Source organism: Artemia sp. Qi Xiang Cuo, chromosome 11 (genome assembly GCF_049724085.1).
Source record: "Artemia sp. Qi Xiang Cuo chromosome 11, ASM4972408v1, whole genome shotgun sequence".
In the NCBI taxonomy this organism is placed as follows: Eukaryota; Metazoa; Arthropoda; class Branchiopoda; order Anostraca; family Artemiidae; genus Artemia; species Artemia sp. Qi Xiang Cuo.
The window spans coordinates 37,994,846-38,018,629 of record NC_142804.1 but is presented as its reverse complement, the minus strand read 5'-3'; the positions used below and the strand labels follow the sequence as shown (position 1 = coordinate 38,018,629).

Sequence of the window (23,784 nt, the reverse complement as noted above, 5' to 3'; positions counted from 1 at the left end):
CTTGATTACAGCCTTGATTAATAGCCCATTTGAGGGCTATTCTTGTTTTCAACTGCATTTCAGGTATCATAAGTACTTTTTATGCAGGCCAAAACGACTAGTAACTCAATTGTTATCAAAATGCAGGGTGCAAAGGTTATTGGAAAGAGATTGATAGTTTAATCAAGAGCGGATCTTTAATCATCTGGGCCCTTATCAGTCATTATCTGGTGTATTGTTTAGTCAGTTTTTGTTGTGTATTATATTTTAATCACTTTCTTTTCTTGATTACAGTAATCCGTTCAATCATTTCCGAACATTGGAGGGTAATAAATAAATTATTACCACTTTAGATAAAATAAAGCGGATTTCACTACAATCCCTAAATCTTCGTACCATGTATATTCACTAGTACACTCTGGTTTATTTTATTGTTGTTCAACTTGGACATTGCGTTCGATGTTCATTTCCAGTTTCTTCATTTCTTGCAAGATAATACGATAAAAATTTCGGCAAAACAACGCGGCAGTGCCTAAGTTAGGACGATTTATAGGCTCATTATTGGAATGTGTTTTCATATTATGTTTCTTTCTGGTAACGTCATTCATAGTTATAAACAATACTACATGGTTACTGATATTAGGATACCAATATCATCAACATCACACTTATAATTCTTTTTTCGCGCCCAGTGTCTCAAAAATTGGTCCTAAGTTCCGAATAATGTTTAAAGTAGTCTGACCTCATAATTTTGAAAATAATTTTAAGAAAATATGTAATGCCATTTACGGTCGTTAGTTGCTCTTTTTTATTTTCTTTTTCTTCTAAGACGGTTCTACGTAAAATTACACCTCTTGATTGCTTCTTTCATATCCCCTTGTGAATAGTTTCTTCATTTGCTAAGTAAAGTAGCATTTTAACAATTATAAAAGAATGTATGTTTGTGTTCATGTTAACTTTTATTTACGTACTTATATATATATAATAATAATAATAATAACAATATTAGAGCCATGAGGAACTTGGGCAAAATTAGCTCCTTTGCTAATACATCTAAAAGCTAATTGACATAGGGGAAAAAATTGTACATTAAATATAATACATGTTGAAGTAAAAATAAATAAAAACTATGTCCAGCAGCATAAATTTCTTCTTTTTAAAATTAGCATAAAATAGAAAAAACCTAAAAAAAAATCAAGTTTGTTTTTTGGGGCTGTTAATGCATTTGTTACATTTGCTGAAGCCTAATCACTTCATAGGAAGTAATGAAGATCAGCCATGATTGGTGTAATAAATATTTCAATATCTCTAGCTAAAAAACCACGTGACATCATTTTATGTGATATTATGAACCAATCCGTACTTAGCATAATTCGTAACTGTCCGTAACACTTATCACCCAATAGCTAATCTAAAAACTATGATATGATGATAATGAGCCGGTTACAGTTTCCCCGGAGACTTACAATCAGATTCAAGTCAATTAGTTTTTGGATAACAAGAGAGCATGCTTTTTTCCTAAACCTTTAATAACGACCATGTAACAAGCAAATAACGGCCTAGAAAACAAACTTGTGTTTGTTTTGGCTTTCCTAAAATTTTACAATAAATTAAAAAAGTAGGAATGTATGCTTCTAAATATAAAATGTCTCTCTAGTAATTTATTATATCTCTGTTAAACCTCTACTACATAAAAGTTTCATTAGAAGTTCATCACATTTATTTTCCTAAAGGCTAGTGACTATATCTCATTATAGAGGTTTCTTTTGACAATAAAAAGGTTTTATTAGTAGACGACAAATTTTATATGTAGTTTGTAAGTATGCTCTGTTTTGTCTCATGGCTCGTGTTGAGAATTTCGGTAAAAGTTTTACTTGTTTTAGCGGGAAGGGGGTCAGGACACTTAGAATTTTGGGGGAAGAGGCAAAATATTTTTTCCAGTCCTCACAAAACAGCTTGCGCGGCAATTTATTTTTTTATTATTTTATTTTTATGTCTATCGTCAAGCAGGCTCTTCAGCTAGTTCAGCTATAAACCCCAACAGTTTTTTTTTCTTAAATAAATCTTTGAAGAGACGAATTATTCCTGTGAAGATTAAAAAAATTATTTTTTTCTCTTGTAAAGTTACAAAACCATCAGTTAAGTCCTTCCATTTTAAAACTATAAAATATAATCAGTTTCTGGTTTTATATAAAAAAAAAAAAAAAAAAAAAAAACAGGGATACAAGAATTCGGTTGTAAATTCGAACGATATAATTAACAAATAAATACCTCAACTGGGTTATTCTCTGTCAAATCAAACAAGGGCTGTTCAACAGGAGATTGCTTATTGGCTTCAGGAGAAGCCCGCTGATTTACTGAAGGACGTAGAACACGAGTAATGACAGCGCAGAGTTGCTCGTGTTGCCGTCTAAACTTTCGCATTTCTTCAATACGTGTTTGAAGGCGCTTGTGTGCTGGTTGAATCCGCCATACCATCTTTATATGTTCATCACGCTTCTTCTTAACAAGATCCCTGAAATAGAAACACACTTAACATACACATACATGAATCTTCGGCAAGAAAGAAGGGCTAAAACTGTCTCCGTGAGATTGGTATAAAAGAACAAGACTCCTATCCAAAAAAAGATAAAAAATATAAACCTAGAAAATACTTGTTGATGCATAACATTCTACCCTCTCTCACATGAATAATACCTCCAATCCACTTCCAATAAAGAACAGAGTCTTAAGGACTATATAAACAAGCACACATAAGCATTAAAAAAAAATTGTCAACAAATTTTCATAGAATTTCTCATCTCTTTTTTTTACTAATGGTGGGAATGGAGCCGCCCGCTTTTATATGTTGCCTTTGTAAATCATTTAGGCTCATAAAAGTTTCGCTAGAAAAATACTAAAGAGATTCAGCTGTTGCTATATATCAATCGACTAGACAGAAAATGTTTTTTTGCTTTTATGTTTGAGAATTAGTTATAATAACTTTGAGACTATTGCTTTTTCAGAGATTGAGCAACTTCAGACTGATTCACTGGCGAGCGCTCCTTTTAAATTCCATCCAGTTAAACGAACCTGATTTTCTACGCCCCAAGAAATGTCATAGACCTTTTTTCATTTTATAATTTTTACTTCAAGCAAGAAATAGAAATTTTAGACGAGGAATTTTATTTAAGTTGAAATCGAATAATTTTGCGGCAGCTATTGACAGTAACGAGAAATCTGTTAAAGCTTATTTCAAATAATTTTTTTTTATATTTAAATACTATTCATGATTTAAAACAAAGTGGGCTTAGCTGGCAACGCTAGGTTAGTCTATTTCCCACCTAACCTTTCAGTCCTAACTCTTCAGATGCCTCTCCTAAGCTTTTTGGTTATTTCTATTCTTGTGTTGTATTTCAGTTATGGAATAAATTACTGGATTTTTCATACATTAAATATTATGTTACCATTCTAAAAAATCATGTTTCCAATTGAGTTTATTTGCAGCATGAATCAGTGATTTATTGTTGTAGTTAAAAATATACGACTTCAGACTGTTTTTAAAATATCGTACAAACTTAGTGGAATTGGTTACTAAAAAAAAAGAAGAAAAAAAAAACCCTATTTAGTGCACAAAATCCAAAATGTTCTGGCCTCGGGTATTTTAAGATATAGCACCTTTCTATTACCCACATGCAGACTATTTGATTAAACTGTTCTAGAAGCACGGTCTTTGTTCATACTTAAGAAATCAAGATACACAAGTCGCCCTTTTAGTCCTTAAAAATAGTTTCAAGAAATTGTTAATATCAAAGGAGAAACTTGAGAATAAATTACAATCAGATTTAAGTCAATTAGTTTTTGGATGGCAAGAGAGCATTCGTTTTTTTCCTAAATGCGAGTTACTATATCTCCTTAATAACGACCATGTGACAAGCAAATAACAGTCTATAAAAACCCCTCTACGTCAGCACAGCCGTGCGATAATGTCAACACACCTTTTACGAGCTTCGACAAAAGCGTATACTTTTACCCACCAAAAGCATCTTTCATAGAGAAGATTTGGTGCCAATAATGGTCGACGCGTGATGGCGTTGATTCTACTGAGTTCTCGGCTTGCAGCAACATCCACTCACTGTTAATACCATCAACACTTACTCCAACTGGGGTTTCTCAAGCAAGCACAACTATATCTGATAGACTTCTAGCTCTTTTCCTTTCTGTGGGATCCAGGCACCTAAGCGCTTCGAGATGGCTATTAGAAGAGATGAGGCACTTCTTGATCAAGTGTTTGGCAGCTGCCTTGAAATGCCTTCACACTCTTTGACGGAATCCTTGTCTTTCTGCTAAGGTGAGTTTTTGAGCATCTAACGCAAGCTCAAGCTACCCATTTACAATAGTGTCATGCAAATAATTGTCCAAGTTCTCAAGCAAACTGGTAGACATTTCATCATTAGACATGAGAATGTCGGGTTTCAGAAGTCTCATCAAAATGGTGAGAAGAAAGTTTTTTTTTTTTTTTTTTTAGAACGGCATGAAGGGCGTGAACAGGGGCTTCGTTCTTCTGAAACGCTGCTGTGAATTCCGCAAAAATCTCAGACAATAAATGCACAAACTCAAGTTCTGCAAGCATATATTTCCTTTTTAGGGAACTTACAATCTTGAGGTACTTTGCTGACGACGCAACATTCTTTGAACATTTGTCCAATGGCACGTAATGCAAAATATAATCAAAGAGTGCAGGCCACTGATGAATCATTCAGTGAACAGCAGGACCCAACGTCAACCACCTTGTTGGAACCTGCAGAATTCAATTTTTGTATGGGACGCCTTTCTTTTTCTGGTATTCTCAAATTCCTAACATCATGCAGGCAAACCAAGATCAAAATGCCTCAAGATAACAACAAAGTCGGATGACTCCTCGCCAAATTCATGGCTGTGAAGTGCACAACATGGATATTACGCGTTCCAATTTTCACAAGCTCTTTCGAAGACTTTTTCTTCTTCAATGCATTTATTTGTGACCATACCTTTGTATTGACATTATGCCCATAGCTATTTGCCATTATTAGTCTTTCAAGGGATAATTTTCCCAACAAAGTACGTCGCCAGATGACGGCGCACAACTTTATCTCTTAAAGAGAACCAAAAGTACTCTAATCTGCAGCTCTTTTTTCCCTTAAGGTGTTTGTAGTTTCGTTGTATTCAACAACAAAGTGAGCTTTGCATATATCCTTCATAAGACTATGTTTATAGTGGGGGTGACATACGTCAGTTATCAAGTACATGACTTTCTTCGCACTCATCGACATCCAAGGCGGTAGCTTACCAGGGAACATGGCTCTAAAGACATCAGTGATTCCGTCACACGAAGCTGCAGACATAGAAGCTTGTAAGGACTTGAGCACACCGATGATTTCTGCTTTGTACGCATCATCTTTGTCACAAAGCATCTCGATAATTTTACTTCCATTGCTAGCTGATGGCTCCTCTCACTAGGACTGTTGCCTAGCACATCCACACAATCGTAACTGTAGAATATTGAGAAGGATCGCAACCTTTAACCTTTTTCTTGTGCTCGTCCGACGAAGCATGTTGTTTCAATGTGCAAAAGCCTTTGCGACAGCTAAGGTTTTCCTACATATATTGCAGTAAAAAGAAAACTCAATCACCGATCCTACACCATTCGTTTATCTTTCTGCCTCTTGTGCCTTTCTTATTTAACTGGGAGCGACAAAATTTGCAGTTGCTCATTGTCTTTCCTCAATACATTTAGAAGACTTGATAGACAAGTAGGTTTAAACACAGCAGGAAAAATATCATCTAAAGAAGGTGTCAAAAATATTTTACCAATGGGGCCAAGGAACCGTCGCACATCTTAAAATCTTTTTAATTTTAGTCTAGCTTCAACTTAAAACTAGTGCCTGCTACCTTACCTGCCTAAAAAGAGATTCGATTCAAGGTCGTATCCAGGGGGAGGGGAGGGGTACGCGGTTTGAACCTTCCTGAACTTTTTGTCCAGTTCAATGCATTTTTAAGCAACAATCCTGGATGCGTCCTTGCTCTCACTTGAAAGCAGAAACATAGCTCGAAGAAACGAAAGCTTCCCGGAATAACTACAAACAGTCTTCTCCAACAAAGGCTATAAAAACTCACTCCATGTAGCGGCAAACCATCAGTTTTGGCTCAATTACAAGCGAAAACCATCCTTTGGTCTTACGCAAGGGTTATGTGCTGCTTTTCAAAATGCAAATTCATATTCATCAACACGGTCTGGGGTCCACACTTTCCACAAAAATGGCAGGAGAACTCTCACCTCTGTCTCACAATAAGCTTAAATCGTCAGCATATGAAGATAAAAATAATAATAATAATAGTAATAAAACAAAATAATTGATTCCTCATCACAATCTAAGTGAGCTTGTTTTGGGGCATATTTCGGTTCCATTGTTGAGATATGCGCTAATAATAAAATCTTTTCACTATTCATTTACCATTCTAATGTTTTGAATAGAACATTTTTTTGTATTGGTGCGATATATTTCTTTTGTTCTAAGCTTGCACTAGCAGTCACAACCTTACCAGGTGCCAGGTATTTGCTATTGTACCTGAAATTGTGTCGGTTTTTGGTCGCCTTTCCTTGGTGTTGGTACAATTATGTAACCGTACGACTTCATTTAAGTGCGTATTTACTGTAGCATTAAAGAACACAATAGCTTTTCCTTTTTGGGTTCATCTTTTACATCCCCTTTTGCTGTCAAATTTTGACAACTAGTTTATAACTATTTTATCTGGGCATAAAATTTATCCATATGTCCGGCCATTTTTGATCGAACGATCAATCTCTAGACCCTATAACATCTGTAGACCCCTAAATTTTTTTCAAGTTAAACTATATTTCCATTTCCTCGTATTTAATTTCTAAATTCACTAAAACAAAATTCCGTGCTGCATAAGTGCTGCAAAGGACAGCAAATACATGATAATTTAAATTTATACTTCTTAGCAAGAATGTAAACCATCCCTCTTTAAGTTTACCAAAAATGAATTAAAGAAAAGTATTGAAACAAAAATTTGCTAAAAAAAAAGGTAATAAGTAGGAGGATCTTTGTGTGTCTTTGCTATCCTTCACTGCGCTTAACACAAATAAGATTTCTTAATGGATCTAAAAACTTTTAATACAAAGAGAAAGAGCATAAATATTAAAAAATATACATGGAGAGTAAAAACCGAAGAAAAATTTCTGGAGCTTTAGATAAATGAATAAGAACAACTTATAAAACTGAACATTTAATAAAAACAATACTGAACATCATACTAAACAACTGAACATAAAAAAAATAATAATGGCAAAGGGTTAGATGCCCTTTGTCGTTCCTTTTGTTTTCCTATAAGAATAACTAAAACAAAACGAGTACCTGAGGATCCCTTGCAGTTTTTCATATTCATCATCCCAGACAGAAAACAGTTCAACACACTGAGCCATTACCTTCTCAAAGTCTTCAAATGGTATCTGCATCAGGCGTCTGTTATTCAAAATCTATAAATGACACTAAAATGAAACTTGCCTTTTTTTTTAGATGATATTGGCATTTCTTTTCAATAAGAATTAATAGATTTTTATAACACTAGTCAGAACCAGTTATAAATCTACTTTCAAGATTAAGGAAGAGAACTTATAGATCACGGCGAGAGAGAAAATTACTACGTCATTCGCAAACATGATTTGTAAAATCATCCATACAAATAATCGAAGAAATTAATGATAACTAAAACACGTCCTAGGATAGACCCTTGAAGTACTCCGTAATTAACAGGAAAGTATTAAAACTTAATCAGGAGACTTATCAACAAACTCAAGTCGTCCTCTAGAAATTAATGAAAATCGCTCAGGCAAGGTCGTATCCAGGGGGGGGGTGGTAGGGGTTTGAACCCCCCCCCCCCAACAAAAAAAAGAAAAACATGTTTGTCTGAATCATAAAAAAATAAAAATAAGGAATATAAAAAAAGTTTTAAATTGTTTTGTAACCCCCACCCCAAAAAAAATCCTGGATACGGCCCTGAGCTCAGGCATGTCATCACATGAGTCATTTACATTTAGTGAAAGTTCGTGTATTGCCAGATCAGTTGATTGTTTTGTCATGAATCCAAATTGAGAAGGATGTATCCAGTAATTGCCTATTAGCAATTTTTTTCCAAAATAGATATTAAAAAGATATAAGAAAAATAAGGGAAGTAGAGAAGACAATAAAGCGCAAATTAGGGACAGGTTAAAAGGGGAGTTTAAATAAAATTGTTAGAGATCTGGAAGATGCAGATGGAATACATTAGTAAGATATTCTGTTTAAATGTTAAAAGACTGAAAGGAAGTAGTGAGACCCGACTAGTTCCAGTTTAAGATTGGAACAGAAATGAAAGAGTGAAGGAAAGATGGGAAGGACATTTTGAGAAGAATTATCTCGTAATAAAGTTATTAGAAATTATATAGAAAAGAAGGGAAATATTTCGGATAATTTGGAAGTGAAGGAAGGATTATTTAGCAATAAGATGTCAGAGACGGTGCTAAAATGGTTGAAAAATAATAAGGCGGTAGGTTTTGATGACATAGTAAAATAGTTTTTAAAATATGGTGATTACGTGAGTAGAGATATGATACTAAAACTTATAAATATGATTTTGGAAGAAGAAGGCAATGCTTTAGCACTGCCCAATCTGCTCTAAAATCAGTTTACATTTAGTTAGAAAACAAACATCAGGTCTGCCTTAAGTTAAGCCCATAAAATAATTCCTAATAAACATAAAGCATTTCTGATTTATTTAGGAAGCAAAGACTCAGGATGTAAACCCCGATTTAAATTTATAAGGTTACCACTTTTGTTTTCTTTCCCCCGCGTTCAATAGAGCTTATTGCAATTAATTGCAAGAACTTAGTGAACAAACGTAAGTATTATGTTCTACTGAACGCCGTTTGAGCATCAATTAATTTTGTGCAAAAAAGAATAAAAATAACAATCTTGCAACCCCATAGAAACTAACCAAAAACATTCCCAGCTTGTACTGATACATAAATATACCAAGAATTTTCTATCTGTAAAAAAAGGAATAGTAGCTTATTAGCTTTGAAACATAATAAGCGAATAATTAATTAAATAGGTTTGTATAAGCGCTTTTGAACGCTATTCAACAGTTGCCATTGTCTATTGAACGCGAAAGAATACAAAAGCCACTGCAATAAGCTAACTGAACATGGTTCCCGCGTTAGTGCACTTAAACTTGCCATTAGGCATTTCCGCTGAGTGGTTTATACATGCATTGTTTGGCTCTGTGGAATGAATGAACATTTATTTATCCGTCTATACAAGTGCCTAAAGATTTTAAGAAGAATAATTAACCCCTTTATAAGAAAGATGATAAGAGTATTACGCCTGAGAAGTTCTCGTACTGTCAAAGACGCAAGAACATGACTCCCATCCAGGGTTGCCACCACGGTCAGTTCCTCAAGTGCTACAATTGCCCAAATTCAAGCGCTAAACAACGATTTTCGGTGCTTCAGTCAAAATATTGACTGTAATAGTGCTAAAATAGCATTTTCGTGCTACGGGTGGCAACTCTGAGCATGTGCTACGCATAATGAAATAGTAATAAAATAGCAATTTCGTGCTACAGGTGGCAACCCTGCTCCCGTCACATCCAAGTTTAAAGTATACTAGAATTTGTTTTGCCTGTCAGACTCGTAGGCAATTATCAGCTGTGACATAGGTAATTTTGATGATGGACATCCAATGTCCGGCAAAAATAATTTTGTAATCAAAATCTTCAATTTCTTACTATTTCTGTACGTGACAAAACAGGAGATTTGGTTACCACAGTTTGAAAAGAACCAAAACTTATAAATGTCTTGACGACCAAGTAAGACAGAAGATCAATTGTCGGTCCGAACTATCTAACTTGCTCAGTTTTGAGGAGATAGGCTTAAAATTGAAGTTTTCGAAAACGCCACACAACGTCACAGCCGTACCGGTCTTGGGGTTAGCATACTATTTTACGATATTTACACATTTTACGATTTTCCCCTTTGTTTCTTTAATTTTCACATAATGCAATAAAAAAAATTTTGGAGGGAGGGGGGTGTATTTTTGATCAAACTTTAAAAACGATAACACTAAACGTCCTTCAAGAAAGAGAGGTATTGAAATTTAATGTGTTATATTTTCATATTCCCTATGGTTGTTATGTCTTAGCGGGCTTATTAATTGAAAATAGAAGGTTCTAGAGCCCTTTTTAAAGAAGGAAAGTGATTGGAGGGCTATCTATCACTTTAAAGTGCCCCTTATTCCCCCAGGAGGCTTTGTAAACCCAGAGCATCGGGTCAAAACTTCAAATAGCCAAATTCTCAAATATTTTGAAGGTTCAACAAATGTGCTTACGTGGATGGCATGATCCATACAACCACAGACCCTAAATTATGCAAATTGCAGACAATTCACAAATAGGTTTCATATAGGAAAAGACACACATATTTGATCTTGACTCCCCAATGAACTTTAAACTCTCAGTGATCGTTCCTTGAGCCAATGGAGGCTAAATTTTTTCGGGGGGGGGGGGGAGAGGGGGTTGATCGGGGCCTGAAAAAGGGAAGAGAATGTTTTGTCTCTGATCAGTCTGAAACTTATAACCGCAGGTTCCTCAACCAAGCGTAACCTCACGTGAAAATAAACTGATTAAGGATACAGGTCTCTCAGAAATAAGGTCTAAAAGGGGACTAATTTCCGATCAGTTTGAAATTTATATCCTTAAGCCTTGAACCGATAGGCTAAATGTACAAGAAAAAAAGTGAAAAATATATTGATTTTGCCGATATTATAGCCAATTTTTTTCTGGAACAGCTTGAAACTTATATCTGTAAGGTCCTGGGCTAAGAGGTCCCCATTGCACAGTAACAACAAAAAGCTGAAAAAAATTGGTCCACCCGTAAATGGGGCCCAAAAACTATTTTTTTTTTAAACGACTGATTTTTTTTTTGGCCCTAATAGGCCATTGACTAATAGTTTTTCAGCTTTTTTGTTTATACCGTACATTTGGCTCCTCTTAGCCCAGGATCATTACAAAGGAGCACAGGCGCTTCGAAGGTGAACAATTTTTTTTTTCGATAGACTTGAAACTTTTGGTGAATCTCAATGCATAAACAGAAGAAAAGAGTCGTTTCAGAGCTAAGGCTCTAGCGGTGCATTAGTAAACAGCCAAGTGCATCCAGTAATTTTTTTTTTTCGGTCACTTTGTATGGAATGGGTGGTAGCAGAAGCTTGGAAGGGGGTTCATTTGGTTGGAAATTCAAAGTTTTAATGTCCCCTTTAAAGACCGAAAGTGATGGAAGGGCAACAATTCCTTCTCACATTGCCTTATCCCCCACAGCGCACCCGCAGCCCCTATAGTGTCGGGTTAAATTTCCAGATAACCATTTTCTCAAATAGTTTAAGGCCCAAGACATTACCCCTTTAACGCGAGACCCCGAATTACTCAAATTGCCCATTGTTCACAAATAGGATTCAAAGTAAGCAAAAAAAAAAGTTTGATCTTGGCTCTCCAATCGACTCGAATCTTTCAGAGATTGTTTCTTTGAGCCGACACAAACCCCAATTTTCGTTGGGAGATGGTACACGTAAAAAGCTCCCCAATTTATTTGGGGAGGAAGGAGTATATTCCTGGAAATGGCAAAATCGAATAAAGTACATACAATTTTTGGAAAAAAAGATTATATATCTGTGATTTGACCAAACAACTCCCCTACCTCTTACGTACCCTCAAGAATAGATTATTCGTAGAAAATAATCATAACCAGGACTTAAACGACTTAGCTCATATCACACTGACTATCATTCATAACATCTAAAATAATCAAAATCAATGTTACCTTTAGCATTTGATTAGAAAGATCCCTAGATATGGCTTCAATAAGCCTCAAAGCTCTTTGAATAGGATACTTCGTGTTCCTGATTTTTCGAAGATGATTGAAGATTGCCACCAGAGATGATCGAACTTTTTCCAATTCAGAGCTAGACAAAAGTTCGTGTATGGGGAAGTCTTTCATCAGTGGATTATAGTCGTTAACCATAGTCAAAGCTTGTTTAAGACCTAATTAGTAAAGACAAAAAATGATAGTTACAAATTTAATACACTGAGATATAGCATAAGCATTGAGCAAGAATAAAGCCAGGTAACTTTTCCATAGGTCACGCAAACACGCCCAAAGTCAAGGGAAGTAACAGAAATGGATCTTTGCCCTGATCAGGGGCAAGAAAGATGTGTCAGCCTCTTACCTCTACTCCTTTCTCCCGGAATAATGACTTGTTAAAACGAAAATACTGAACTACGTGATTATAACTTTAGTAGATCCACAGGAAAACCTAGGGCCAGGTAAGTTTTTTCAAGGCCTCACGTTTACGCCCCCATTTTTTTTTTTTTTTTTTTTTTATACGGGAAGGTTCGCTTTTGTTTTACTGTATGAATTAAAAAAAAAAATATTAAAGTTTGGGCTTGTATTCGATTCAAGCTTTAAAATCCGCTTTCTCGAAGCTTTTTCGAAAAGTTACAGAACCCAAGCAAAAACCCTAAATTTACATGAGGTAAAAAAAAAACTTCACAGCCAATTGGATTGAAAACTATATGGGCCAGTCCTCCTTATACAGACAACCGCTATTGACTAATCACGTCCGTGGCACTCAGGACCCGATTAAGATCTTGCCTGAGCACTTGGCGAATATGATTTTGGTAAACTAAAACAGATCACATTTTATAGAAATTCTGAGAACAACAGACTCCAAATTGAAGCCCTTTCCTACAAGATTTAACTTCAAACTTAAGACCCTTATCTGTGATAACTGGAATCGAATACAAAATAAAGCCGAAGTCATACCATCACTAGATTTTCCGGTATCTGGGTATCCTTGCTTAAAGGAAAAACTTCCTTGTAGTTCAAAATTTTAAAACATATTACTTACTTCCCGAAAGAAAAAAACAAAAACAAAAAGCAATTCAATTATGCTTAAAACAACGAGTAAGTTCCTAAAGCTGGGGGTTCCAAGGTTGCAGCATAAACTTGTTTATTTGGTTATGCTTATTTACACAAAATTTTGCAAAAATGACGAATTCCTGCGTAATTATACTGCAGTTTTCTCTGTCATTCAAAAAACACCTCATGAGGCATCACAAAGAGATTTTACGGAAAGGGACCGAAAAGTTGGCCCTGTCACGCCAAACACAGCATTTATTTGTTCAAGAACAGTGACTTATAAACGATTAAAGATACAGTGAACAAATACAAAATAAAATAAATAGAAAAAATAATAAAAAGATACAGTGAACAATGATGGGCAACAAGTGAATAAACAAATTACCAGAAGGTAAAATTTGAGATCTTTTAAGGAGGTAAGTGGATTTTTCTTGTGTTTGTTTGCGCCATTTTATAGCAAAATATTTCCCTTAGACTTACTTCCCACAGTATCCCCTCTCCCACTACTGAAATATAGACGCGTGGTTGAATGTCAATCATTTAAAATCATGAAAATCGAGTATAATCGACCTAAATCAGTATACACTAAGTACATATTTGACAAATGGAATTTAATCTCCATGAAAATCGATATCTAAGAATTTCTGAGCTTCGTGATTAGAAATCTAAGACTATTATTTCAGCAGAGACATCCAACAGACGTTAAGTATGGAGGGCCTAAGTGTCTTAAAAATCATTATAATCGTCAGAATTCATGAACATCACAGCATGGGTAACAAATCAAAATACAATATTTAATCAAAAGTTATTTAATATCTGCCATAAATAGTGTTTAAGGTTTTCTGAGTTTGTTGATTGCAACCTAACATTACTATACACAAATCCTAATATATGCAATTTGAGAAGAAGGGGGGGGGGCTAAATTAGAACAAAGCACATAATTATAAGAGAGGTCCTTTGGACCATCCCTCTCCCCCTTCACTGCGCGAAAGTATTATAGCCAGCATTGTTTTCCTCTTTGAAATTCTCAGAAAAGAAAAATTTCAACTAAATTTATTGAAAAGTTCCTTATATTTTTCGAAATTACAAGTGAGAATAGTAGTTTTGCATTATTTCCAGTATGTTCACTACCGTAGTTTTTTGATTTTTTGGTATATTTGCAATTTTTTTTAATACAGGAGAAACCCTAATCAAAAAAAAGAAAAGAAGTTTCAGTTTACCAGTGTCAGTATCAAAGGAGACAGTAGCATGGAACCTCTTTCCGTGTTTCAAAATCTCCAAAGTCAAAGTAACCTCTGGACTTTCTCTTTTCTCTTGAATCCGATAAAGTGCCCTCTCTAAATTCAGCCAAAAGCTGATCTCTTGTAAAGCAGTGCCAGAAGATGGATCTCTATCTAGTTTGGTTACTTTTTGAATTTCCCGTATCCAGCGATTGACGCCATTCTGGAGCTGATTCAAAAAAGTAGAATCTTCAACTTTATCGCCAAAATCACTCACTTTCGGACGGATATTTTGTTCTGTACATTGTTTTACTACCTAAAATTGGGAAAAGATAATTGTTTATTCTTGCTAGTCAGACAAATCAATCAACCCATTCGAAGAACAGTGTACCTATTCTACATTTTTGTTGAATACTTGCAGGTCATTCGATATGACTGTATATATTTTAAACTCAAGAACTTTAACTGTTACATCAAACTTTTGAATTAGAGGTTCCATTGTTCAAGAACAACGAAAATATGGAGAAACTGAAAAGAAAGAAATGAAAAGAAAGAAAGAATTTGCTAGGGATGCATTTTAAATTTAGAAGAAGAAAATGCTTTAATCTCCCCTTGACAGAGGCTTACACCTTTAAACATGCATTATATAAACAATTTATATTTGAAAGAAAAAACTATCATTTACAATATCAAAGATATTCCAAACAAAAAACAACCCAAAACCAAAGACACTAAAGCAAAGTAAATTATACATACAATGACGCCCAAGAAAAGTCAAAATAGAGATGTCTGGGGAAAATCCTTCCATAAGGTAAGAGCAAAAGATAATAAACATATATCGATTAAAACGACTGGTTAAACGAAGAAAGCCAAGCAGTTGTCAATGCATAGAAGAATTACAGCAAGAAAGTGCAAGTAAAAGCAAATAAAAAGAGATATTACTGCCCTTATTTCCGTAACAAAGTGTGCTTCTATACCACTGGTCTATTTCGATAGCGTATTTTCTGAGCAAACCAGGTTATTTTTTAACCGTATGTCGGAATGAGTCAACTCATTTGAACAATGGACTGACAAAACATTCTGTCTGCATCGATGTCAACCAGGCGGGATGCCATTTATGAGTATATTCAGAGATACTCTTAGGTGCTATTGCTACACATTGACGCAAAATTGTATACATATGTAAAAATTTATAGACACACATTTAGAAAAATACTCAAAATAGCCAAACACTGTTAGGATTGTACCAGAGAAATAAATCAAAAGGAACGCTTATTTTATTTTTCCTTAAATAGAAGCAGACGAGCGCAATAGCTTCAAAGCTCGGGCTTAAAAAATGTTAGAAATTTTTGTTAGGCATTGCTACACGAGGCCTTTTTCTTCTAATTATTTTACCAATAGGGAGAAAGTGAGGATGTTTATAAATGTCGTTGAAACTGGATACATATTTAATACATATTTGAAACTGGAGCGAGAGACCGCCAAACACGTGAGACAAGTAAGAGTTTGAACATAGAAGTTCCATTGGAAATTTATTTCAAAAATTCGACAAATTTACTCATTAGTTACTTATGCTCTGAGCTCGTGACAAATATAGGAAGAATCACCACTCTTTGATCACCTATTTATTATCAATCAAGACAGGGACATACATTTGACAAATTGGGAGACATTTAACTCCAAAACAACTTCCGAAATATATGAACTGTATGGAGAACATAACATTTTAGTAAAAGCTGAAAATAATCAAAATTGCGCTGGGTGACAGCGTTCTGAAGGCTAGTGTAATGAATTACACTCCTTCCGTATCATGAAATATTGCATGCATGACCTTACCTTCAAGATAAACGGCTTTACATATTTTTCACATAGGAAAGCCAATTCAAATTACCTAAATTAGGTTTTATTGTAACTCTACCCCATGCTACTCCACCCAAATCAACTCAACTTTGGCGCTTCTCAACCAACATTGTCAACCTTTATTCGATTCAACCCCATTTACCTCATCCCCCTTCAACTTTTCTATTTTACTTGATCTTACTCGGTTTAACCGTGTTTAACTCAACCCATTTCTACCCTAAAACACCATTCAAATCAACCTCAAAATTTGATCCAACCTATTATGAGGCGACTCAACTCCCATTCAAATCAAACGTAATTAACCCAAGAGTTTAACTTTACAAAATATGTTTTCTTGACAGTGATAACAATTTGACTTAAATGAGATTCTTTTCATTATTCACCAGTTAGTTAATGTGTATTCCTTATTCCATTATTCTTTCCCCTTCTCTCTAAGAGCAGAAATATACCTATTTAGGTATTTGAAAACAGCTATAGCAAGACGCGCGATAGCAAGTGCTGTGAAGCCAAAAGTTCATAAATAGACAATATTTGTTAATTCCTGAGTTTAAGTAAGAATTTTTAGCCTCTCTGGTTTTATCCAGGACAGGTAAAGACAAATATTTTATTCTATAATTTCGTACGATTATTTATAACGACTTTTTGGATCAAAAACTCTTTTTGTCATTAGATTCGTCGATCAAGAAGTGCAGGAGACAGGTCTTAGCTCGTCAGACTGCGTCACTAAACTGTCAAGGAAGAGTTGTTGCTTCTAGCAGCTACGTTTCAGATGTACAAGCCTGCATTGAGGAAGTTTCGTCTCGTATGATTTATATGTACTACCAGGCAATTAATCTGAAACTTTGGGTCAGACAAACAAAATCTCCCTTATCCACTCTTCAAGAGCCGTACTGTTGCATTGCGAACCATAATGTTCTCTTTCAGCTGTGTATTAGGGCTCAGAAAACAGCCGGAGGAAAAATGTTCTTCAGCTGAAGAATCAGCCAAGAGTAAAGGCGCATTCTGGTACAGATGCATAGATTTAACTGTATATTGACTACTGCGCCAATACAATACTAACTTGACTGTATATTGCACTTTTATCAATTATCAAAACTTTCAGTAACAGAAAATTGGCACCGCACTTCCAGAGAATGCCCGTATATCTTTGTACGTTTGAGTTTATATTCATCGTTCATCTTGTGGAAGAGCTGTTTGAGTCTCAAAATCTTTTCCTGTGCTAATGAAGACAGCATACATTTTTTTTTTTTTTTTTTTTTTTTTTTTTTTTTTTTTTTTAAGGCCACATAATTGCTGTAGCCACGCGACACCGGTTAAAAACATAGCATCATATTGATAGAATTTAAGCCGTCACAATAAAAAATTTCTCAGGAATATGTCCAGACTGAAGACATTGTGGAAAATTAACTTCGCAGAAGATATTCCACATTAGTTGGCGGATAACTAATTACTAAAATAAATAATTAAATTACATCAGTAAAATCTTTTGGATATCTTAGTTTCCAGCCCCCGATCATGTACTCGAGGACCAGCATAACTCTTAAAAAATATTTCATTACTTAGTGTATCTACATAAGCAATAGCTTTCTTTCCTTTTACTTTTTTTTTTAAGTGCAACAAAAAAAAAATTGAAGGACAAACTTGTGGCCCAAATAATTTTTCAATGTTGTTTTAGAATCAGAAATGAAAGAGGTTCGCGAGATTAACTAGCTTCGGGTTTATGGAACTATATTATGTTGAGATTAGATATTCCGTCTTCAGTATCTCTTGTTGACCTTTCAAGAGTCTTGAACCTTTCAGCTACTTACGTAATATTTGTTAGGCTAGTTACAAAAGAATCTCACAATACAGACTCAGAGCAAAAAATTATAAATTCAATTCACAAAGGAATCCTAAAAGAGGCAAATTTCATAGCTCCAACGGCTATGTTATAGATGTATCACAATGGCCAATTCGAAGAAAAATCTAAACTTACCTGTGTGACAACAGGGTGAATGGGCAGTGTGATCTCGGGAATGTCTATGTTCTGCTGAAGATGAAGAAGTCCCATCTCTAGTTCAGCAATCTTCTTCTCAACAGCTGGTGCTATTTTATCACCGTCGCGTTCAATTCGCCCAGATTCTTTGATATAAGACTTAAAGTAGGGAGCGACTGCTCCAGATACCAGAGAATGGAGCGTTTCATATGGAGAACCTTCACCAAGAGTGATAATTTGAATCTGAGACAAAATTGACTTGTCCGCTTCCAAAACGGGACCTCTCTTCAAGCAAACAACACTGTAAGAGTAAACAAATACAGAGTAAAGCCAAATTATAATTACTGTAAAGATAGTACTAAAAATTTCAGACCATCTTTTAAAATTACGTATGACTAATATGTCACTCATTTTACTCAAGTTATAGTGAGCTCTATTTTTTGGCATTAGAATCAACCCATCATACATTCATTCAAGCACCCGTCCTCCAAAGATCTGAAGCTCTGGACAAATATTGGTAGGAGCACTACTTTTAAAATCTGGATGTAGATCGTTGTATCGTCGGCTAAAAGACGGACCTTATTTGCATTCCCTCCCTGTTCACAATGAATTTACCCCATGTTGCTCTCCTAGCTCCTTTTCCTTTCTCAATTCCTCCCTGATGAAAACTTCTCGATGACCTAACGGTCGTAGAAATCTGCAACCAAAACTTAAAAAGCAGCTCGACGAGTAATGCCTTGGACTTAGATATGAGAGTCAGCTCTTCCAAATCCATGGTAATCTCCATACGTTCACCCCTTTTTCTCATCCTTTCCCTCTTGAGATGCCTGCTTCTTCCTTAAAATTACTTGGCATTACAATATTTCTAATTTAAAGTGGGATATCCATGTTAAAAACATTACCCACTATGTAATGCTAGTATTTCCCTCCTTAAGCTCCTTACCAAATTAAACATCCCCATTTCTCATTCTTTAAGGATTTTGTCTTCTCTGTTCGTACTCTGCTCTAATATGTTGATACATTTCGGTATTGTGGCATTTCTCGGGAAGAGTTGGACGAAAATGAATCCATCCAAAAAAAGCCTTGCAAAAATTGTTTTAAGACAGTAGGTCCTGTAATATCTGCTATGAGAAAAATCTAGATTAGAAACACTTAAACACGTGAAAATTACGTTGTTCCTCCATATTCGAAAAAAAAAAATAAAGTACTAAACCACAAAAAAATTCGCCAAACACACTCCTCGTCCTGACCCCTACACCCCCTGTTATTTGTCAGCCTTTGCCTATAATTATTCTTCGCATTATTCTAAAGGGACTCACGAGACTGAGCCGAGGCTTAGGCAAAGGCCCATTGCCTCTAATCCCACTTCCACAAAACCTAATTAGTCACGGGGGTACTAATAACCAGGTTTCCCTGTCCTTAAAATAGTTTTCCAATAGTTGAATATTACCATCCAAAACTATACACTCTAGCCTAACATCCAGTTTATGAAACATCTCCAGCCAGTATCTAATCCCCACCAAGTAATCCTCTATTAGTTGCCTTCTTATTTCCACAGCCGTCTCACGTTTTTTGCAATCTTGGGAATCAGCTCTTCCTTTTCGGGTTTGATGCCAAAAATTCCCAATACCAGTAATGGCTTTGGTGCCCATTCGTATTTTAGACCTATTAAATTGTAACAACTGTTGTTTCGTTCCATCACACCTTCCTATGCCAATTCTGTTCTGCCCTCGCATGGCTTCGTCTCCTTATTGCTACTCTCCAGCAGATCCTAGAAATGGGAATCTGACTTCTGTTCCGTATCATATCAGTTATATTTTGGCCTTAGCTGCTGGATCTACCATTTCAATACCTTCAATCCCAGAGTGTCCTGGGCCCCATATCAGTGTATAATAGTCCAATGTCCGTTAGGAGTCTTGTGCAAAATGCAATCAAAGACTGGATATAAAAGGAAAGGAGCCGAAGATCGCATCCCTTAGACAATACTAAATAATGGGCTCTTAATCAACATATTAAAAAAATTTGAATGTATTGTTGCGCAAAAAACATCTTTTTGGCGGCCATCTTGAAAAACTATGAATTTTTTTTTAGTTAAAAAACAAAAAACAGCCATGATCGGTATCAAATTACTTGTTTGAGTTGTTTTAGCTACTAAAACTTCTTATGAAAAATGTAAGAAGAGACCTGTATTCTCTGGGCCAGTATGCTTTGTGATGATACTCCCAGGTTCGCATAACAGCAAACGCTTGACGGGAATTACTATTGCAAGCAAATAGAGATATGATAAAATCATGACTTTATATACCTACTCATATTGTCAAATTACATAAGTAGGGAAGCCCTTTCGACTCCAAAACGACACCACTGCTGCCATCTATAATTGAGTCTAATGCTGACAGGTTATAATTTATTCAAGGATTATTGATCCACAAAGGGGAGGGAATTTCTGAGAAATTGATTGCATAATCGACTAGGACAAGAGGGGAAGTAGATTTCTGGGAAACTGATTACATAATCTGACGGCGAATTATTGATTCTACCGGGACAAGATCACGTGTCTCTTTCTAAGCCAATCAGAGAGTCGGAAATATTAGCGGAACGGGATTGCAGAGAATATAAGGAAAGGATTTTTGCTATAGTTTTTATTAGTGTGTGAATATAATTCCAGGAGTGAGAACAGTTTGACATTACTCATTAGGATATATTTGTGCTGATGATGAGTGGAATGTTTACCCTATTATAAGTTGATAATGGAGTTGGTAGCAATGATACAAGAACCCCAAACATTGCGGTGGAAATCACAAGAGAATCACGGCTTTCTCTGGAATGGGATGAACTATATGCAAGATATGTGATATCATTGAGCAAATTTAAAATGGACGATCAATTATGCTTCGCTGCAAAAGTTGATATAGCGCATGTGAATAGACTTCAAAGTGCTTCAAGTGCATTAGTGAAGCATATCAAAGACAATAAACTTTATCGCTAATTGTACATGTGTACTATTATTGTTGTAATTATATAATAAAATTGTTTCGAAATCGAAAATGTTCCCTTTCTTTTTGTTAGAATGTTAGGCTAACGAATCATGGTCAGTCTAGAGCCAGCAGTGAGAGTGATAGGATTGAAAAATGAATAAATTCGAGAAAGAGAGAATTAGATCGAATTTGGTGATTATGGAAAAACATTTGATTTTGGATGATGATTTTCTCGAGTTATCCCTTCAACCAAAGATAATCTCACAGGGAACACTTGACAATATAATGAAAACTGATTCTCCCCCATTAGACTATTGTATGAAACTTTTTCGATGTGACTCAAATGCTTATACTCAATTTATTGATATATTAAGTGGAACAAAGCAGAATAATATCGTGGATATACTTTTAAAAACATTGCCATAGATGTAGATGGCTCCGCCTTCGAAAGAGGTAGCGTCACAGAGTTGTTCCTCTCACCATTCCTCCCTTTGAATTTCTCAAATGAGGATCAGTTTCGTTTTAGCTGTGAGAGAGCTGACATCGGAAACCGAAAATGTTCTATACGTGTCCACTATGCATGTACACTCTTGGCAGTTGGTCATCATATGAGGGGCGTACTATTATTAATAACTATAATGAAAAGTGCAAATTGTATAATCCCTGTAAATTACATAGACACCATACTGTGCAAATTAAAGTATATAAGTCACATCTTGAAGAAATTTATTAGTCTCACCCTAAAGAGTATCTATGCTCGAATCACCATTTTGACAAGTGGGTTCAGTGGGAGAATACTTACACCGGTATGACTGGAAAGAACCTCAAACGTGATTTTAGTTTATTTCTACGAGATTGGTATCGTCGTGGAATTAAATTATTCTGGTAGGAAGAATCTGGTCTACGATTCAACTGTTGGGGTAACAAGACAATTTGTTTCTATGTCATCGTTGTGACGACACTGCCTATTATGACTATAAACCTAGTGATTTTTATTTGGCAGTTACTGAATGTGATTCACCAGTTGAAAACACTGTACTTGATATTGCTTCAAATAGACAGATCAAAACACGTGAATTTCATAATATGAATGCAAATAGTATCATTGACTATACAAAGAGATATGACAAGAGTGAACTTACATTACACTTTAGAAAATTTGACCCTAACTTTGCAGCCCATCAAGATTAATATACAGTGAATTCAAATGATCTACCGGTATTAGTGGTTCATGACAGTTGCTTTTACACCGAAGAAGAAATCTAAAGTGAAGAATAAAGACATTGTTGTAGATACATTTTTCATTTATTAATAAACAAATTCGCATACATTTTTTAAGCACTTTACTCGTAGGGCACCAAAATTTATATTATACAGGTCTGAGAGGATATTTTCCACCGTAAAGTCGTTCAGACGTGGATTGTCTACATAAATGTTGAGAAACTGCTTGTGAGTATAGCCGCGACATTGGAACACAAAATGTAGTAGTGCATGGAAGCAACAGCTTTTAGCCGTCAGATCCTGCACTCTCTTCCCATTTTGAATAATAGCTTTCCCACTGCTCTCAATATAGTTGCTGATGTGTGGTGTGTAGAATGTATAGGAAAGACCAAGAGGATCAAAAAATTCAATCGTCTTCATTGTTTGAAAGATGCACAACCAATGGCCTGTCTGCACAGTCATCGAACTGCTATTAACAATAATTAGGGTATTGTTGGCACTTTGAATTTTTCTAAGAAAGTCCGAGGGCAGACAATAGGATCTGTATTTGGAAATTTAGGGGTCCATATTAAATACATTGATTATTTGACTGGTGTTCATGGTGTCAAGTCTAGTGGAACACTGCCTTCGGGAGTGACTTCCCAATAGGTTTCACATTGATTTAGCGAGATTAGTGCAATACTCTCAGCTAACGGGTCGGCAAATAAACACTGTAAACGCACACTCCCCGTACGTACTATACTCATATCCTGGGTGCCAGACAAATCCAATACAATGATACCATGTGTTTTAGCAAACATTTCTTTGGTTATACCATTTTCAAATAGTTGTGAATCATGATCTAGGGTTTGCATGGTCAACTCATACAATTTTCTATAGGATTTATCAAAGGATAGATTGTAGAGTGGGATTCCATTTCCTTTGCAGACAAGAGATGAAAGCCCTGACATTTCCAATTTATGTGGGCATCCAGTCCACGATCCTATCGCACTAGTGCTTTTTACAAATGCCGAGGCCAGTTTTGACGGAATTTCACCATTGATAAGGGATGAGTCGGTGAAGGTGCGTGACCCCGTGGCAATATGACGTTGATTGGTGATTATATGAGGAACAAGTAGTTTAATATTATTTCCACTGGCTCTCAGTTTTTCCACTGCCAAAGCAACAGAGCTCATAACCTGTTGTTTGCGTACATGTAGTATTGCCGAGGTGAGGGAAAGTTACATCAGGATTGGCACCAAGTTCCTTTCTCATTATGAAGTTGGATGGTGCAAGCGTCAATTTTATATCCACTCTAATATTGGGTGGTAGCCATTGGAGTATATTAAATATTTCATGATATATTTTTCCAACTAGACGTAATTCACTAGTTGTAGCATTTATAAGTTCATCTGTACTATCAGCATAAGTAATATATTCATATCCATTAGAAATGCCTATCAATTGTTGGCATGACGTACGTGATATTTACATGTGTCACGTAAAGTTATCTCACTTTGAGAGATCGTTGCCTCTGCTCTTCATTGTAACATTTACTTTGAACTTGGTTAAACGAAATAAATT

General features: G+C 35.5%; 1 protein-coding gene across 1 annotated transcript in view; it reads right to left on the bottom strand.

Moving 5' to 3' along the window:
- Dhc64C (dynein heavy chain, cytoplasmic) overlaps window positions 1-23,784 on the bottom strand; it is a 275,177-nt gene that overhangs the window by 203,844 nt on the left and 47,549 nt on the right. Inside the window, exons 3-7 of the mRNA XM_089096466.1 lie at window positions 18,023-18,323; window positions 14,188-14,503; window positions 11,870-12,090; window positions 7,377-7,498; window positions 2,251-2,494 (exon numbers count right to left, since the gene is read on the bottom strand). Of these exons, the coding sequence (XP_088952592.1) occupies window positions 2,251-2,494; window positions 7,377-7,498; window positions 11,870-12,090; window positions 14,188-14,503; window positions 18,023-18,323 (1,204 nt within the window). The remainder of the gene's footprint in view (window positions 1-2,250; window positions 2,495-7,376; window positions 7,499-11,869; window positions 12,091-14,187; window positions 14,504-18,022; window positions 18,324-23,784) is intronic.